This window comes from Phoenix dactylifera, chromosome 3, assembly GCF_051530095.1.
Source record: "Phoenix dactylifera cultivar Ajwa chromosome 3, Ajwa_hap1_PhDact_Kaust_v1.1, whole genome shotgun sequence".
In the NCBI taxonomy this organism is placed as follows: Eukaryota; Viridiplantae; Streptophyta; class Magnoliopsida; order Arecales; family Arecaceae; genus Phoenix; species Phoenix dactylifera.
In genome coordinates this window covers 38,372,779-38,391,414 of record NC_143192.1, presented here as the reverse complement: position 1 = coordinate 38,391,414, position 18,636 = coordinate 38,372,779, and the positions used below count along the sequence as shown (strand labels likewise).

The window sequence follows — 18,636 nt, the reverse complement described above, 5'->3', positions numbered from 1 at the left end:
GAGCAGGAGGATGCAGCCTCAGGTAGGTACGAGGCGGGGGGCCGATCTGCTCCTTACGTGGAGGCTGAGCCACTACCGCCGGGAGGTTTTGTTTGGCCTCCGGCTGGGGATGAGCAGGGGGTGGCTGCTTCCAGTGGGAGTGGGGCCAGGGACCACCTCGTGCCGCTTTCGCAGGGGTGTCACGCCGTACCGTTGATGACAGGAGGGGGTACGGACCACACGACTGTTGTGCAGGGTATCAGGGTGGCAGTCATGCAGGTCGTATCTGTTGAGCAGCGGGAGGGCCCAGGTAGCATGCTTGAGGCTGGCCCCGCGGCTCAGGGGGAGGATGGGTCAGAGGCCGACTACGTGGACTGTGACCCATGAGGGTCCTAGCCTGGAACTATAGGGGGGCGGCCAAGCCGTCCTTCATGTCTTCCTTCAAACGGTTAGTGCAAGTTCATTGTCCGGAGATCTGCTTCATTAGCGAGACCCGGCTATCTGGTGAGGGGCTTGTGCATTTGAGACGGCGCTTGGGGAGGGACTGGGAGTCATACACATTCGATTCCCGGGGGCTGTCGGGAGGTATCCTGCTACTGTGGAGGCGAGGGGTGGCGACCTTTGATGTAGTTATGGTTGTCTCGGCACCGGATGTTGCTCCGTGGGTTTTGTGTGGGGTGTACACGAGCACGGATTATAGGGTCAGAAGAGTCCTCTGGCAGGAGATCACCAGCCTTACCGCCCAGGGTGTCCCGACAGTTGTAGTTGGCGACTTTAATTGCATATTGAGTTTGGGTGACAAGAGGGGCGGGGCAGCTTTTATGGATAGAGCGGACAGGAGGGAGTTTCGCGATTTTGTGTCGCGTACTGGCCTGGTAGACTTAGGGTTCTCTGGACCTCAGTTTACTTGGTGCAATAATCAGCTCGGCAATGCTAGAGTTTCGGAGCGTCTAGATAGGGCCTTTGCGTCCCCGGACTGGATCCTCCGTTTTCCTACTTGCAGGGTTAGTCACTTACCTCGGATCGCCTCAGACCACTGCCTCTTGCTGATCCCGTTTTGAGAAGGTTTGGCTATCGTACCCCCAGTCCTGGGACATTGTCCGTGAGGCATGGCGCATCCCGGTGCGTGGAGATGCTATGTACCGGGTGTCGCGCAAACTAGAATTGGCCAAGAGGCGGCTCCGGCGGTGGAACCGTGAGGTTGTGGGTGATATCTTCCGAAGAGTAGAGGGGGTAGAGACTGCAATCTCTGAGTTGCAGCGGAAAGAAGATCTAGAAGGTGCGCTCTCGGTGGATGATATGGGCGATCTCCGGGGGCTTCTAGCGACCCACCACTCACTACTACGACAGCATGAGATCTTCTGGCGACAGAAATCTCGAGTTCAGTGGGTACGTGAGGGTGACCGCAATACTAGTTTCTTCCACCGGACTACGATTATCCGGAGGCAGCGTAGCACGATCCACTCGCTGCAGGACGGGTCTGGACATCGGGTGGAAGGTGAGCCTGCCATTCGTCAGGTCCTGCTGGATTTCTTCCATGACAGATGGACGGAGGATGAGAATTCCGGCGACAGAGACCATCCCATGAGGATGGATGCGAGGATCGAGGATACTGAGAACGCAGCCCTGGTCCGACCAGTGTCGGCACAGGAGGTTCATGAGGCAGTCTGGGCTTTGGCTCCAGACAAGGCTCCGGGTCCGGACGGGTTCCCCCCGTTCTTTTTCCGACAGTACTGGGCTATCATTCGGACAGCAGTGGTAGAGGCCATTCAGTGCTTCTTCTCTCAGAAGATGATGCCGGATGATTGGAAGGCTACCTTCATCACGCTCATTCCGAAGCGTCAGGAGGCGGCGGAGCCCGACCACTTCAGACCCATTAGTTTGTGCACAGCCTTGTATAAGGTTGTGGCCAGAATAATGGTCCGAAGGATGAAGCCCCTACTGCCTGGCATTATCAGTCAGGAGCAGGGGGCGTTTATAGCTGGCAGAAACATCTCCCATAATGTTCTGCTGGCCCAAGAGATGATGTGGGATTTGCAGCGAGCATCGAAGCGACGTAGCTTGATGGCTATTAAGCTGGATATGGAGAGAGCTTACGACATGATCAGATGGAGATTTCTTCAGCAGGCACTCGAGGCGTACGATTTCCATAGGCAGTGGATCGGCTGGATCATGGGGTGTGTCAGGGGGCCAAGGTTTTCTATCTTGGTCAACGGCACACCTTCACCTTTCTTTGAGTCCATCATGGGGCTGCGTCAGGGATGTCCTCTATCACCTTATTTGTTTATTCTTTGTGCTGACATTTTGTCTCGTGATTTGCAGAGGGTGTGTGCCCACAGGGAGCTCGAGGCCTATGTCCCCGCCCCGGGGGCTAGTCCTCTTTCCCACTTACTCTTCGCTGATGATTGCCTTCTTTTGGCCAGGGCACGGGTTTCTGATGCATGGATCCTTCGGAGGGTGGTGGCGGACTATTGCGTGGCATCAGGCCAGAGAGTTAATTTTCAAAAGTCATCAGTTCACTTTAGCCCGAGCACGGAGAGCAGAGTCAGACAGGAGATCCGAGGGATTCTGCAGATACCTGAGCAGGTAGAGACATTGACCTACCTGGGAGTTTCTATCACAGTCCGCAGACTGCGGGTGGCAGAGTGCTCCTACCTGGTGCAGCGGGTGGAGAGCAGGTTGGAGGGATGGAGAGCGGCATCCCTGTCTATGATGGGGAGACTGACCTTGATCAGATCAGTGTTGGGGTCCATGCCAGTATACCTCATGGCCAACACTGTGGTTCCAAAGATGACCTTGCTGAGGGTCGAGCGACTGCTGCAATGTTTCCTATGGGGGTCATACGACGGAGGCCACGGGGTGCACTTGGTGGCCTGGGAGCATGTCTGTCAGCCTACCAGTGAGGGCGGTCTCAGGGTGCAGTCCCTACTGGAGCGGCGCGAGCTTTTCATTGCTCGGCATGCAGCTCGGTTCTTGCTAGAGCCACATGGGCTGTGGAGTCAGGTGATGGCGGCTAGATATGGCCGTGAGGTCTCAGAGGCGGCACGGAGAGGGCGGCGAGTCTCCTTCATGTGGCGTGAGATTGGGAGGTACTTGCCGACGGTGTCAGCAAACACCAGGTGGCTGATTGGCGATGGGCGGAGTATTGATGTGACTGCGGACCCATGGGTGGATACCGTCCCACTGAGGTGCTGGCCGACCATGATCGATGCTGAGGCAGTGGAGGGGTTGCGGGTCTTCGATCTTCTTGCCCCAGGAGAGTCAGCATGGGATGACACTAGGCTACGTCAGCTGTTCGGAGGATACCTAGCTGAGAGGATCCGATCCCTTCCGGTGCCAGGTTGTGGGGGGCCTGATGTCAGGGTTTGGGGCACCTCTTGCCGGTCCAGTGTCAGACTGGGAGACTTTGTCGATGTTATCCAGCAGGAGCATGAGCCGGGGCAGGACTACACTTGGATCTGGAGGTCTGGGCTTCACCCGAGGGCGGCACTCTTCCTATGGAAGGTGGCATGGGACCGCCTTCCGACGAGAGCAGTGCTGAGCAGGCGAGGTTGGGGGATCCCAGCAGAGTGCGGGACATGCAGTGTTGAGGAGTCGGTCGACCACGTGCTCTTCCAGTGTACGTGGGTGAGGTCGGCATGGCTGTGGGCAGGGTTCCCGCAGGGGGTTTGGTGTGGGAGGCTTCAGTTTTTACAGATGATGCAGCAGTGGTTGGCCCGGTCTCGGACATGTCAGGAGGCTATTCGAGCGACCTGCACAGCACATCAGATCTGGCTGGCGAGGAATGCCCGCACCTTTGGTGAGCGCAGGGTGTCACCGAGGTTCGTTAAGGAGTTCGCGCGAGTACAGGCATTGGAGATCAGACCTTCTTTAGATGGACCTCTGATAGCTCGGGACACCTGGGTTTCCCTCTCTGCTCCGGCAGCTCCTCAGCTGGTGTTTTTCACCTGAAAACCCCCACCCTCGAGTTTCCTCAAGGTCAACTTCGACGGATCGGTCCTGGATGGAGGCACGCGAGGTGGTGCGGGTTTTGTGATACGGGACTCGCACTCCAGAGTGGTGGCAGCAGCAGGCTGTCAGTTGTTCGGTACATCGGTTTTCGGGGCAGAGCTACGAGCTGCCTGGGCGGATCTTCGATACGCGAGGCAGGTATTGCAGGCTGGCTCGATTGTTTTGGAGGGCGACTCGGCCACAATTATCAGTTGGATCCAGGAGGAGCTGAGGGGTGAGGGCTTAAACCACCCCTTGGTTCAGGATATAGGGACGATGTGTGGGGTTGGGGTGGCCATCCAGGCCAAACATGTATTCCGAGAAGCTAATGGGGCAGCCGACTGGGTGGCTGCCTTCGCGGCTCATCATTCAGGGTACACCTTTTGGGTGGGGGAGGGGGAGTTGCCACTAGCTCTCCGTGAGTTAGTTTTTTTTGACTTTATTGGGTGTATTCGCACACGTACTGTATGAGAACCCGTTTTCAGCAAAAAAAAAAAAATCATTTTTGAATCCTACTCTCAATATATATTGTTTTAATCTTTTTGGTAAAACAAATTACTAAAAAACACCATCGTCCATTTTATCTAAGTAAACAAATATTTGTCACATATTTAGAATATACATATATTATTATTATTAAGAATATATATATGTATAGACACACATACTTACATATATACATACTTGCATGTATAAATATACATAAATATATACATAATTATGTATGTATAGTATTTGGTAAACATGTATGGGGCATTTTAAATGTGTATATTATCCATCTTGTATTTAGATCCAAGGTTAAACTTATCCAAAAAGTTCTAATTGTGCATCCTTATGTGCAAGAATAGTCCAATCTTTGTCTTTTAAAAATCAATAATTAAGAAAAGTCAAATATTTTTTGTGCAATATTATCCATCTTGTATTTAGATCCAAGGTTAAATTTGTCCAAGAAGTTCTAATGTGTCGGCCGTTATGAGAAAGAAAAATCTATTTTTTTCTTTACAAATCAATAATTAAGTGGTTTTTTATGCAAAATTTACTTTCACCTTTTTAGTATTTTCGTTGCAAAGTTTCATAAGAGCAATAGAATATGTGTACGAGTCCAACTATCGTCATTCATAAGTTGGATCGTGTTAAAGCATATGACAGTTTGATTCAAAGATTTATATTAAAAATATTTTTTATACTATAGGGGGCCACAAAGGGGTTAGTTTCAGAATGAGCCAGCCTTTTTTTTTTTGGACCCAAATTAGACTTGAGTGATACGTGAGCTAAGACGAGTCAGGATTGGATTAGAAATTATAAAATCTAGAACTGACCTAGTTTTCAAATGAAGTTCAATTTTTGACCCCAATCCGATTAGGAATTTGTAGTCTACTCAGGTTGCATTCAGGTCATGGATAGATCCGGCCAATTTGTGGTCGTAATCTTGTAGCAGCTCAACAATCTGCTTGTTATTAATTATCAGAAAAACACAAAGGGAAAAAAAGAAAAAGATAAAACAAAAGATAAACTTGTTCAGCAAATAATGAAAGATGGATTTATGTTGTACTTATCATTGATCAAGCCCACCTAGGCCGGTTATTATTTTCATTTTTTGTCCAATCGGAAGGTTTTGTGTTTATTTTTATTTTTTATTTTTTGGATAGAGGGAAAGCTTGCTGTTGCTTTTATTCCCATAGACAAGATGGTATCAGATTTCTTTAAACTGTTTACTCCATTAGTCGGATTTATCAAACAACATCCTGTATTTTTAGGTATTATTTTGGTTGCAAAGTTTCCATCTCGGCTCGAATTTGTATCGTACCATATATCCTTGTTCATTAGTCTGTTGGAGTTAAAACATGGATCATTTTAAATCATAGTCAGGGGGTCAGATGGAGCAATCTAATTGCCTCTAAATGGATTTACAAATTTATGAATTATATTTATTTACATATTGCAGCAGTTTAACATTCAGTGTATTTGGCAAAATAATAAATATCAAATTTTTGTACCCACCCTTGGTTCGACCCCATCTAGCATGGTTCTTCCTAAAATAAATTATAATTTTACTGGGATGCAATTTTTTGTTTTTGTCCAGATTATCATGATTTGGACTGCTTGGTTAGATGGACTTCAGCACTTGCTTTATTTGGAGCAAGAACAAAGTGTGGATAAACCGAGACACGGGTTGGACGGTCCACGTTGCGCGGAGGTGCGGAGCCCGAGCCCGCCCCATCCCCATCTCCATCTCCGTCTCCGTCTCCGTCGGAGAGAAGAACGAGTAGCCAAGCTCGGTTCCGACGGTTCGTCATCGGAGAGAAGAATGAAGGAAAGAAAGAAAGAAAAGAAGAAGAAGAAGAAAGGAGGAAAGAAAGAAAGAAAGAAAGAAAAAAGAGAGAAGAATGGACTCACCTTGTCGCATGCGGGAGCCGCCGGCTTCGGCCGCGAGCATCGCCGGCACGGGCGTCGGCCGCAGGCACTGCCGAGGACGCCACGGGCCCCGCCGCGGGCTCCGCCGGCCGTGGCCCGACCCTCCCGTGCAAGGGATTCCCCTTCTCTGTGATCTGTTGCAGACGCAGTCTCGCCGGTGGAGCTGTGGAGGAGTCGGCAAAGAGAGGAAAAGGGAGGGGGAGAAATGGAGAAGAAAGAGGGGGAGGGGCCTCGGGTGTGATTTCTTTCCCAGCAGCGGAAGGAGGCGGCGAGGCATCGGCGGCGGAGGAGGAAGGCGAGAGGGGAGGGGAGGGGAGGGACACCTGGTGCGCCGGTGCGGGAAGCTTCTGGAGAAAATGAGAAGAAATGGGAAAGAAAAAAAAAAGAAAGAGGAGGTGGAGGGAAGGGGTAACGGATTGGGTTTGGGTTAACGGGCTGAGTCCGAACCCAAACCAATCCAATTCGATTTAAAGAAATTAAATGGATTTAGGTTAGCTCGGATTGGGTCTGATTTAAATCCAATTGTATTCAATCAGATTGGGATTTAAATTGATTAAGCCAAATAAAATTTAATTGGGTTGAGTCCAAAGTTAATTGGGACCTAATTAAATTGTTAATTGGACTGAGCCCTCTTTTGGGCTCGTGAGCTGCTCGAGCTCGAGCTCGGGCTCGGGCTTGGATTTAAACGGGCCTCATTTTGGGCTCGGGCTCGGGCTCGTTTGATTAACGAGCAGAGCTCGAGCCGGGCTTTTACCGAGCCGGGCCCGAGCAGCTCGACCCGTTGACAGCCCTAGCACCAGCTTCTTTGGGCCCGCCGACGTCCACCTACGGATGCGGCTTGCCACCTTCCAAGTGCCACTTGTTCTGCAGACGCCAGGTGGGAGTGTGGGACGCGTGGACCCTGACTCCTGAACGAACCCACTTGTTCACCAGACGCCACTCCCATCCGCGTCTCTCGCTGATTGGAGCTCCCCAGATGGGGCCGCCTCAGGCCCGTTTGGCAGAACTGTTGGTAGTACAGCTATGGCCGGCCCCGCCTAAGACCCCGTTTAAATATTAAATCTTCAACTCAATAGACAAGAATGCTTAAAGAATCTAAATTTGTCAGCCTACTTAAAAAATAAATCAATATAGAATACAAATACTAAATTCTATTAGCATCTGGAGAAGTAACACATTCACTTGAATATAGAAAATTTTGGCAAAATCAAGCTCAGCAAAAGGCACATTTGTTCACACATCCTTGAAGAATGACCCTTACAGATATTAAAAGATGCTTTTCAAGTACAAAAATCATGAATCCACAAAATTTGCACATTGGTGATAACATAAACTTGCATGTTTGTGGGATATTGGTTGCACTTCAATTGAATACCCATAATTCTATTGTTGTTTTGAACATTCAACTGGGATAGAACTGGATCCCAACCACATCCTATGGAAGAACAAGAAGATGCAGATGAATGTGAGCCAAAAGAAGAAAGCTAGAAAAATGAAGGTTATTAATATTTGACCTTCCACCTTTTACCAAATTCATGATTGTACAATATTTGTACATACTGTCGAGTAGATAGAACTAATATGTTCATCAACCTAAAACATTGAATTTAAATAAGCAAACTAGAATAAAGATACTGCACCCTATTATCATTAGTAACAAATTGCAATATAAGCATGTTCATTATTAACATGAAACCATTTGGCAAAACCAATGTCAACCAAAGGCACATCTTCATACACATCGCTCAAGAATGACCTGAACAGATATTGGCAGAATTTCTCGAGCACAAGGACCACAATTTCACAAGATGCAAACATTGGAATAACATAACCTACAGGTTTGCAAGATATTGGTTGTGCCACAACAGGATCCCCTAGATTGAGATGTTGCTTTGAGGATTCAGTCGAGAAAGAACTAGATCCAACTACATCCTGTGGAACAACAGAAACATGCAGATGAGAGTGAGTAAAAAAATAAAAATAAAAATAAAGAGAACAAGTGAGCTAGAAAATTGAAGGATCTTAAATCTTTGACCTTCCATAGTTTGCCAAATATATGGAACTACGATTTGTACGAAACTGTGAAGTAGATAAAAGGTCAATCTTAGAAATCAGGTAGAGGAATTACCGTGCAAAAAAGAGGAAAGAGCACAATTCCATGCCATTATGGGCTCCATTAAACATACGCTCTCCAATCACCGTATTCCTTTGAAATAGGCATGTTCTTCTTATGATGTTGCCATGTGAAGAAAAAGAGGTCCAATATTGAAATATACATAACTAGCAATTTCAATAATGAAATGGTTCAAAATCATCTAACACAAGTTACTAAACTTCAGATAAGCATCAAAATTGATCGGACATAAGGATTATCAAAATGATATTTTTGACACTAATTATGTTCGAGTGTTTTACCTGGAAACAACAAGGCACAAGATTGCCGAACAAATCTTCTTACATCATCTGCATCAATGGAGTACAAAGCATTTTTAAGCCCGCAAGAAGCAAGATATTCCTCTGTTTCTTTATGCAAAGTGTAACCCTTAAATACACTGACAGCAGGATCACAAACCTATTGGGGGGAAAATGATTAAATTAACGAACCACCAAAGCAAGAATCACCTTCTTTGCAAGATAGACAATAAAAAAAAGAGCAGCTCGGTGCATGAGGCTCCTGCCATCGCATGGTCTGGGGGGGTAAGATATATGTAGCCCTACCCCCACATATGGAGAGACTATTCCGTATTTCAAATCTATGACCTCTAGATCACAATGGAACAATCTTACCATTGTGCCAAAGCTCGCCTCTCCAGGCAAGATGGACAATAGCTGTTTAATAATTTATAAAAGTTTAACTCAAATGATTGACAATAACCTTTTATAAATTTAATAACTTGAACATAATTTTGAAGTCGGCATTTGAAAACCATTAGACCAAATTCCTAGAGTAGTGAATCCTGAACATCAAGAAAATTTATCATGGAAATCTCTACAAGGTCATCCTACATCCTCAAGTGCTTGATTTAAAAAATTATCGTGGGGCTATAATTTCTATAAAAATGGAGCCTTAAATCTTTCTAGAAAGATTTAGATGAATTTCCTAATTTGTAGGGATTGCATGGTGCATGAAATAGGGTGGTCTGCGGCTGAACTTTGGACGCATGAATTCCTATCTTTAGGAATCCAAAATATACGAAATTTGGATATGTTTATCTCCTCTTAGCTTTCAAACCACTAGAATTTTTTGAGAATTTTATCTGCCAAATTAGTTGGCTAAATTAGGTGTGATACATGGGGGGATCTTTTGGCTATAAAAGACCCCCATGCCTTGGGTTCAAGATATACCATATTTAGAGGTTTCAAAAAAATCTGAAAAAATTTTCTGAGGGCCTCCATCCCTTCTTCTCCTTCTTCCTTACGTCCATCCTCCATCTCCTTGAAGAACAATCAAAGGTTGAGTGTTTAGAAGGAGAAAGCTTCAGCCATTGCTGCGTTCCTGCGCGAGCTAGCACTCCCGCGGAAGACGATCTACCTAGGGCTTCGCGTGTACTTCTCATAGAGGCCATTCTGTGCGTGGCTGCAAAGTCAAGGATCAGATCCATAAGTTTCTTCCATCATAAAAGGTATTAATCCCACATCAATATTTTATTTTGGAGTCAGAGTCTAGGTCTGATTCCTCGAGGTTTTACCCTCCTTTGGGGCTCCTCACGGAGTTATCTCCAGAATCCATTCGATGGATATTCGGAGATTAATCGGAATAGAGTTCTTAAGTTTCAGATCTGATAGTTAATCATGCATGAAAGTTTTAGCATAATTGTTTAAACGATTCCGGCATAATCCTATGTGTTCTTAAGGTGCTGATTTCTAGATTTGATCTTGTAAGCATACATGAATTAAATTGTTTGATTCGATTTTTCCGCTGCATTTTAAAACTTAAAAAGAACTACGTATGGCTTGATCCCCCTTATGAAGGGGTACGTAGGCAACCCGATCAGGTTCAGCCATGGTTTTAAAAAAAAAAAAATCAGCATGCTTAATACCGAAGAACCTAGGATTCACTTTCACGTGCCCCATCCGCCCACAGCGGGGACAGAGGACCGGGATGTTTTCGAAGACGAAGGGCTGCCACCGCACCTTCGTCTTCCCCTATATCATGACTCCCGGCCGTAGCGGTTCAGTGGTATCAATCGCCACTTTAACTCGGGCGAAACCCATCGTCGCCTGCTGCTCGGTGACCCCATCCACCGCCAATGGCTGGCCCGCCCGAGCCGCAATATGAAGAATGGTCGAAGTCGACCAGTACTCCGGCGGCAGTCGCGGCAACCGGAGCCACACCATCGCCCTTTTCACCGTGTCGTCCCCGGGCTCGAAATCCGGAACCCACGGGCTCATGGCAAGGAGTTGCCCTACCACCACACAAGGCCCCTCACTGAGAGCCCGATCCCGGTCCTCCGTCGACCGGAATCTCAGAGCAAGGTAGTCATCCGCAAGCGGGACGGCCACCACATCTTTAAGTTTTGCGCGGGCGGCCACATCCTTGGCCACCCATTCCGCCGGAATCCGGCGGCCAAAACTGCGGGTAATCATCGCCCGACCCTCCTACACCTGTCGAGCCGCCTCTATCGGCTCCTCCGGAGGCCGCAAGACGTCCGGGAAGCGGCGGCTCAGGCGTTCCACTTCCTCAGCCGTGGGCCAGTGGGTAACCCACGGCCCTGGCTTCGACCAGGCCGCAGGGCGCACCCCACGACCAGATGGCTTACCGTAGCCTCTCGCTTCCTCCATCGCCGTCGGCTGCTTCCCTTTTTGGTCCAAGGAGGAACGAGTTTACCAGTTGCCCCCCTTCCGGCTGGGCCAGCCGCAAAGATCTACTCTCTCGGCCAGAAACTTTGATAGCAGGCTACAGCAGGCCCGGTCCCCCCAAGCGCCGCCGGTTTCCCTCAAGGTTTCCTCCCCGGAGACAGGCTCCACTGCCGCTCGCCCACTTGTTGTCTTCCCTGACTCCCCGATCTAACCGAGGAAATCGAAGACTCTCAATGGGATTCCAATCACCGTTCTCGCAGCCCCAGCCGTCGTGTGCGCCACGCCGACTAGCCGGAGCACCAACTTCTCCGGCCGAGTGCCTCACGAACACCGTCGTTTAGCTAACCGTTGGGCTCTCTCTTTAAAACGCCAGAGTTTCTCTCTCTTCAGCTTTCTTTTTTGCGCTCACGCCACACCACCTTAGCTGAAAAATGAGTAATTAACGTTATGTTGAGAGTGGGATTTGAACCCACGCCCTTTCGAACCAGAACCTTAATCTGGCGCCTCGGCCATCTCAACCAGTTACATTAGGTTTATTGTTTTTAATTATTAAGAATCAAATTACCCGAGCTCAACCTCCCCATTGAATTCTTACCTGGACCAAATTAAAAAGTTTCTAATCCACAAGCTGGGCCTCGATCTGAGCCATTTACCTTAAGAATATGCTAATAGGCTTCGCTTGGTCCTATTATTAGTTCTATATGCTGCTATCTGATAAATATTTCAATCATATACTTCCAAATCAAAATCAGAAATAATTTGCTAAAATTAAAAATAATGTATAAAACTACATAATTCTAACAATTCTAGTAGCACAGTAGCATGTTTCACGCCATTCATCAATCCCATCTTCCAGAAGGGGCATGCAAATTTGATAGAGATACATAATTTGATGGATTCTCTGGTTCTGACTGAAGAAGGAACCTGGAAGCCAGATCTTGCATTTCCTGGTTTTTATGAATCACAGAAGCACCAAAAAGAGCTCCCCAAACACTAGATAAAGAGGGTGCAACTGGCATTGAATTTATAAAATCCACAGCTTGATTCAGCTATCACGGTGTCGGACCCGAACACGAGGCAGATAGCGAGGGAATGGATGCCTCTGCCGGTGCCGGAGTCGACAAGCTCGGCGGAGGCCTTGGCCAGGATGGCGAGGGTGAAATGATCAGGAGATTGGTGAGTGCGCATGCGGCGGAAGATGGCGAGGGGCTCGATGAAGAGGCCGGCGCGGGAGTAGGCGGCGAGGAGGGCGTTCCTGAGGAAGATGTTGGACGGGGCGCCGGTGGCCGCGGCGGAGTCGAAGACGAGGCGAGAGAGGGAGGGGAAGCCGAGGCGGGAGTAGGCGGAGATGAGAGCGGACGAGAGGACGGGGTGGCGGTGGAGGCCAATGGGGAAGGCGCGGGCGTGGGCTCGCTGGGCAAGCCGGAGGGCGCCGGCGCCGGCGGCGAGACGGAGGAGGCCGGAGAGGGACCGGACGGCGGCCGAGGGGGAAGGGGAGAACATCGGGAGAGAGGGAGAGGAGATTGGGTAGGGGCTAAGGTTCCGATAACGGCGTTATTCCAATATAACGGCCTCCATTGCCGCCGACTGTTATATCGGTAATCTGAGCCGTTATTTGCCCGATTACAAAAGGGTGATTTCAATTTTTTATATTAAAATACGAGTGTTATAACAGCCGTTACAGCGTTTGTTTTTCCTGGTGCGCAAACCCTTTTAGAGAGAAAATTGTACAAAAAATTGTTTTATTTAGAATAAAAATAGAAATAACAGCAGGTTATAATACGTAGCCTTTGCTGACTCTGATACCAATTGTCGCAGATGAAAGAATGGAGAGGAAGCCGGCTAAGGGGAAGATGGCTTGATAAGGAAAGGATACCCTAGAGTTTATATGTAATACAGATAGCGAAATATTGGCTCTATGACCAATATGTAGACTTATAGCAGGCCATTATAACATTATAATCGTCATCATCCTTTTACTTCCCTGTTGTTAGCGTGTGGTTCCAAATTTTTATTGTTAAATAACAAACATTAGGATATCCGATGTAACATTATTATTATTATTATTATTATTATTTATGCAGGTGCACAAACTCTTTTAAAGAGAAAATTGCAATTTAGAATCAAAATAGAAATAACAATCATACCGTACAATGGATTGTTATAAGAGTCATCTTTTAGATATATTATTTTAAAATAAAATTTTTTAATTTGTATCTAAAGACTAAAAGTCAAAAATTGTAGCAAATTGTAAGCAATCTATTCTTGTTAGAAGGTTTAAGATGATTTTGTAATCTTACAGCAGCCTGTAACAGGTTTGGGCCCCCTTTGTTATATTATATCCATTATAACAAAGAAAAAGATAATGACTGCAATAGCAGATTATTCAGCGTAAGAATAGCTTGTTATAAAATGGATGGAAGGTAGATAACCAAAATGGTAAAGCTTGAAATGTAACTAACCTTTTTAAATAATTTGAGAGGTCCAAATAGAATTGCTTGCTGAATGAGAATTCGTAAAGCTTTCAAATAATTGAAAGAAGGTTTGACTGATTATGATTATGGTTGCGTGAGAACAAAGTGAAAATTTAGTAAAAAAATTGACTATGAATTTCATAAACCAGCTAGATGCATTGTTATCAGACAGATTTCTATGTTATCAATATTGTCTTCAGTTTTATCATGCCATAAATTATGAATGAACCTACATAACACATAATTTGGATCAGAGTTACAGAATCATCTTGAAAAAATAGGATGGAAGGCTTATGCAATGCCTGTAAAGTCAGGAGCTTAAAAACAAAGTAAATCTTTATACAAGTAGGACAAAGCAAACTAAATCTTTCTGAAGTCACCCTTTATGATTCGTGAGGCCCAAGATTTTCTCAAGCATCGCAGAGAAAAATAGGTTCCATATAGCACATTCAACTTTTCAGACATCAAAACTCAAGAATCATATATAACAGGGTTTTAAGCAGACATATATGACGCGTATGAGAAAGATGATGGACAACTCATTTCTTTCAGCCACCTTAGTTGCCAAACTCATTCGTACCACATGTTTGTTACTTCATTAAACAGTCAAGCCGACAGGTGCACCACATATGGAAGCCTCAGGCTAAAATTGATTGCAGGGGAGTTATACTCCATGATATACAGAAAATCAAATTCTATTATGTACACTTTCATTTTTTAATGTAAAAAAGAAATTGTCTGAAACCAGGTTTGAACCAGTATATTGTATAATCAATATGGCATAACAAGAAGACTAAACAGTCTATGTCACACAATATAAGACATTGATTCCATCTCGAGTGCACTAATGCAGCTGTTGAATCTGCATATGAAACCCCAAGAATGCCAGGTTGTTGCTTTCTAAATAACACAAGAAAAAATATATATATGGGACCTATGACAAATGAATTACAATTAGCAAAAATTCAGAAGAAATTGTTGTCCCCAGCTGTTTGTTTGCTAACTCCCTTGTTCAAATTTTTATGGTCTTCAACAGGCATCCTTCATAAAAATGGCCATCATGATGATTAGTTAATTATGGCTAAATACCCATAAGACCTCAGAAATCCATGTTGTTGACGGCAGCACGGTCACGAACTGACACAATTCTCCCAAGCACCAAACCTAGAGCTGAAGCTACCGCCTCCGGTTTGCTGAGCGTACTCATCAATAACTTTGTGTGCACAGGCATCCCATGTCTTTACGATTTCTCTACGCAAAAGGGGCTGTCAAAGGTCACGGAGGGACATTCTGAACCTTGACCATGCCTTGACAGAAAGATCTCCGAACTCCTTGCTATAGGAACACATGATTGAATAAGAAAAATTGCAGGTCAGATATAGAAGGGAGTGGTGAACTCAAACCCCCTAAGCATGAAAATCACAACAATTTCATCTCACCTCAGTTCACTTGGTAACATGTCTAGAAGTATGGGGGATGATTTTGGATAATTGGTAGGAATGAGAATCCTCAGAGGCACAATTGGAGACTGCATAAACAAAATGTTGAATCAATACTAGATAGATCAATGAGGAGTTCATATATGTACCTCTGCCTTTTGGCTATTTAGGGCTCACCATCTGATCTGAAGCGAACTGTGATTTCAAGTTCGGACAAAGAAACACAGCATTAAAACAACATTTGATAACTGTCCCTTCTCCCCCAGCTGCAGCAGCAACCATATCAGCATCTTCACTTGCAGTTATCACCATACCAATCAATTTTTGATTTATCTCGTTGATCTTTTCCAGTAGAGCATGGTTGACCTGCATCGAGGAGATCTTAATAGACAGTAAGAATACCAAAAACTAAGTAGCATGATGATATTAGATGATAGACAATGTGCAACTGTTCTTTCAAGGCTTATAAAAATTTATGTGCACATGTAATTTTAATTTACATCATCTTAAGCCTTGGAACTAGTTCCAGATGCTCGTCTAATATATTTCCATTGCAATTTAATAATGAGAAAAGAAAAGAACGAGTATACAATAATAAAATATCAGTTCACATAGACATGCCTCACCTCTGGAAACCAACTACATAATGCATCTGTCAATGTACTAAAAATAATTTTAAAAAAATCTGCATTTTCTTTCGAAGCTGTAATTTTGTGCTTAACATAAGGTCATCTCCACAGAATTACATCTTTAGAGGATTTGATTATGTTGTTTGGAAATGTACTATTCAAAAAATTAAACCTCATATGGCAGTTTCTGGACTATTTGTTACAAGCCCACCTTATTATCTTGATTAAGCATGATCTATCATAAATTATTTCTGGAACAGTTCAATCATTATCTAATTGATATCCAAGAAATAAATGTTGTTTTAATTTGTCAAAAATGGAAAATTTCTTGAGTAAGGGTTGTTTTACTCAAACATTAACAATAATCATCCAGCTTTGTCACAATATATGGCATTGGCTTTATGGATTGTAATTAGCTCAAACAGTTTTGACATAGTTTTTACTTTTCCAGGGCCATCCATAGTATTAGTTCAAGCTTTTCCAAATCCTTCTTCACAATCACCATCTACGTGACCTTATGTCTTCTCTTCTATGCTTCTACATCTTTTAAAACATATTAGAACCTATCTTTGCTGGTGCCCCATTAGGTCCTCACTGAATATTGCTCATACCGAATTTGATGATTCTCCCATCATTTCCATAATTTCAGCAACTCCAATGGAATTTCACCCTCGATCTTTCTTTTTTCAATAAAAAAACATAAATCCATGTCAAAATTCTCATTTCTGCTAGACCCACCTCTTTTCGTTGGTTCTTTTTTGCTTGCCTATTATTTAGGTAAATTCATGAAACCCCCGAGTCGTTCTATAGATTATCAGCAATACCTTATTTATCACATAAAACCCCAAAGGCACCTCTACGCTTCATCCAACTAGCTCTAGTTCTATTACATATATCTTCATCTATCTCTCCTTATTCTGTATAATAAGTCCAAGCTAACAAAAACCACCACTCTGAAGCATAATTGACATTTATCCTTGGGGAAAACGGCTTAATTGTACACAAGAATTTATAATTTAGACATAAAAGCTGAACACTGCAGACTTAAAGGTAACATACATTAATAATAGAAAACATTTAGTGATGCTACACAAGAAAACGAATTGGATTATACCATACCTCAACTTTTTGTCTCTTGAAATTGGATGTTGAAGTTGATTCAAGTTCAGATTGTTGGAAACTATCACTCATGCTGCCAGCTGATGGCATAACATTCAAGGGCCTGGCAGTTATATCACGCTTCAATTTTTTTGTCATATTATTTCCATCCTGTGACATGAGTTCCTGAGCTTCCAAATGGAACTTTGTTGAGGCAACTAAATCTTCAAGATGCTGATATGGTTGCTGCTGCAGCTGCAGCTGGTATGGTGATTGGTATGGTGATAACTGCAAGTGAAGATGCTGATATGGTTGCTGCTGCAGCTGGGGGAGAAGGGACAGTTATCAAATGTTGTTTTAATGCTGTGTTTCTTTGTCCGAACTTGAAATCACAGTTCGCTTCAGATCAGATGGTGAGCCCTAAATAGCCAAAAGGCAGAGGTACATATATCATATATGAACTCCTCATTGATCTATCTAGTATTGATTCAACATTTTGTTTATGCAGTCTCCAATTGTGCCTCTGAGGATTCTCATTCCTACCAATTATCCAAAATCATCCCCCATACTTCTAGACATGTTACCAAGTGAACTGAGGTGAGATGAAATTGTTGTGATTTTCATGCTTAGGGGGTTTGAGTTCACCACTCCCTTCTATATCTGACCTGCATTTTTTCTTATTCAATCATGTGTTCCTATAGCAAGGAGTTCGGAGATCTTTCTGTCAAGGCATGGTCAAGGTTCAGAATGTCCCTCCGTGACCTTCCACAGCCCCTTTCACTTAGAGAAATCGTAAAGACATGGGATGCCTGTGCACACAAAGTTATTGATGAGTACGCTCAGCAAACCGGAGGCGGTAGCTTCAGCTCTAGGTTTGGTGCTTGGGAGAATTGTGTCAGTTCGTGACCGTGCTGCTATCAACAACATGGATTTCTGAGGTCTTATGGGTATTTAGCCATAATTTACTTATCATCATGATGGCCATTTTTATGAAGGATGCCTGTTGAAGACCATAAAAATTTTAACAAGGGAGTTAGCAAACAAACAGCTGGGGACAACATTTTCTTCTGAATTTTTGCTAATTGTAATTCATTTTTCATAGGTCCCATATATATATTTTTTCTTGTGTTATTTAGAAAGCAACAACCTGGCATTCTTGGGTTTCATATGCAGATTCAACAGCTGCATTAGTGCACTCGAGATGGAATCAATGTCTTATATTGTGTAACATAGACTGTATAGTCTTCTTGTTATGCCATATTGATTATACAATATGTTGCCCAAGGTGACAATCCAAGAGGGGGGGGGGTGAATTGATTTCTTCTCAATTTTGGTGTTTTAAAAAGCTTTCTTAATTAAGTGCGGTGGTTGCTTTTTTAGATTATTTGAATGAGTTAAACTAGAACAAAGATGGAAGATAATGCAAGAATAAATGTAAACACAAGCACAACACAAACACAACAATATATAGTGGTTCGGTGCTCTCCTTAGCACCTACATCCACTCCCCAAGCGACCCCTTGGGAATTCACTATAATCTCGCGGATTACAGTTGGATTGTTTTCCGGGCTCACAATCCAAAAACCTTTATTGGTTTTACGGGCTCACCAACGAACCTATACACTTTGGTTTTCCGGGTTCACCAAAAACCTTTGTTGGTTTTGCGGGCTCATCAACGAACCTTTACACTTTGGTTTTCCGGGTTCACCAAAAACCTTTGTTGGTTTTACGGGTTCACCAACAAACCTTTACAAATAGTTCGACAAACAAAAAGAAAGATTCAAACTCCTAAATGAGCAAATGAAACAATATT

The 18,636-nt window shown here is 44.5% G+C and overlaps 2 protein-coding genes and 1 pseudogene across 3 annotated transcripts; 2 read left to right on the top strand and 1 right to left on the bottom strand.

The window, feature by feature from the left end:
• The first annotated feature begins 362 nt into the window (after positions 1-362).
• Positions 363-1,040, top strand: LOC120109991 (uncharacterized). The gene has a single exon (XM_039123944.2). It carries the CDS (start codon positions 363-365, stop codon positions 1,038-1,040), a length of 678 nt encoding a protein of 225 aa, XP_038979872.2.
• Positions 1,041-14,909: 13,869 nt separating this feature from the next.
• On the bottom strand, positions 14,910-17,042 carry LOC103701347 (mediator of RNA polymerase II transcription subunit 15a-like). The gene is made up of 4 exons (XM_008783376.5): positions 16,846-17,042; positions 15,275-15,463; positions 15,098-15,186; positions 14,910-14,993 (listed from the first exon to the last, which is right to left on the bottom strand). Exons 1-4 carry the CDS (start codon positions 17,002-17,004, stop codon positions 14,927-14,929), a joined length of 504 nt encoding a protein of 167 aa, XP_008781598.4. The 5' UTR covers positions 17,005-17,042; the 3' UTR covers positions 14,910-14,926.
• Positions 17,043-17,063: 21 nt separating this feature from the next.
• LOC149768098 (mediator of RNA polymerase II transcription subunit 15a pseudogene) lies at positions 17,064-17,925 on the top strand (annotated as a pseudogene). Its single transcript, XR_016400055.1, has 3 exons — positions 17,064-17,237; positions 17,333-17,421; positions 17,526-17,925. The product of XR_016400055.1 is annotated as a mediator of RNA polymerase II transcription subunit 15a pseudogene (transcript).
• The last annotated feature ends 711 nt before the right edge of the window (positions 17,926-18,636 follow it).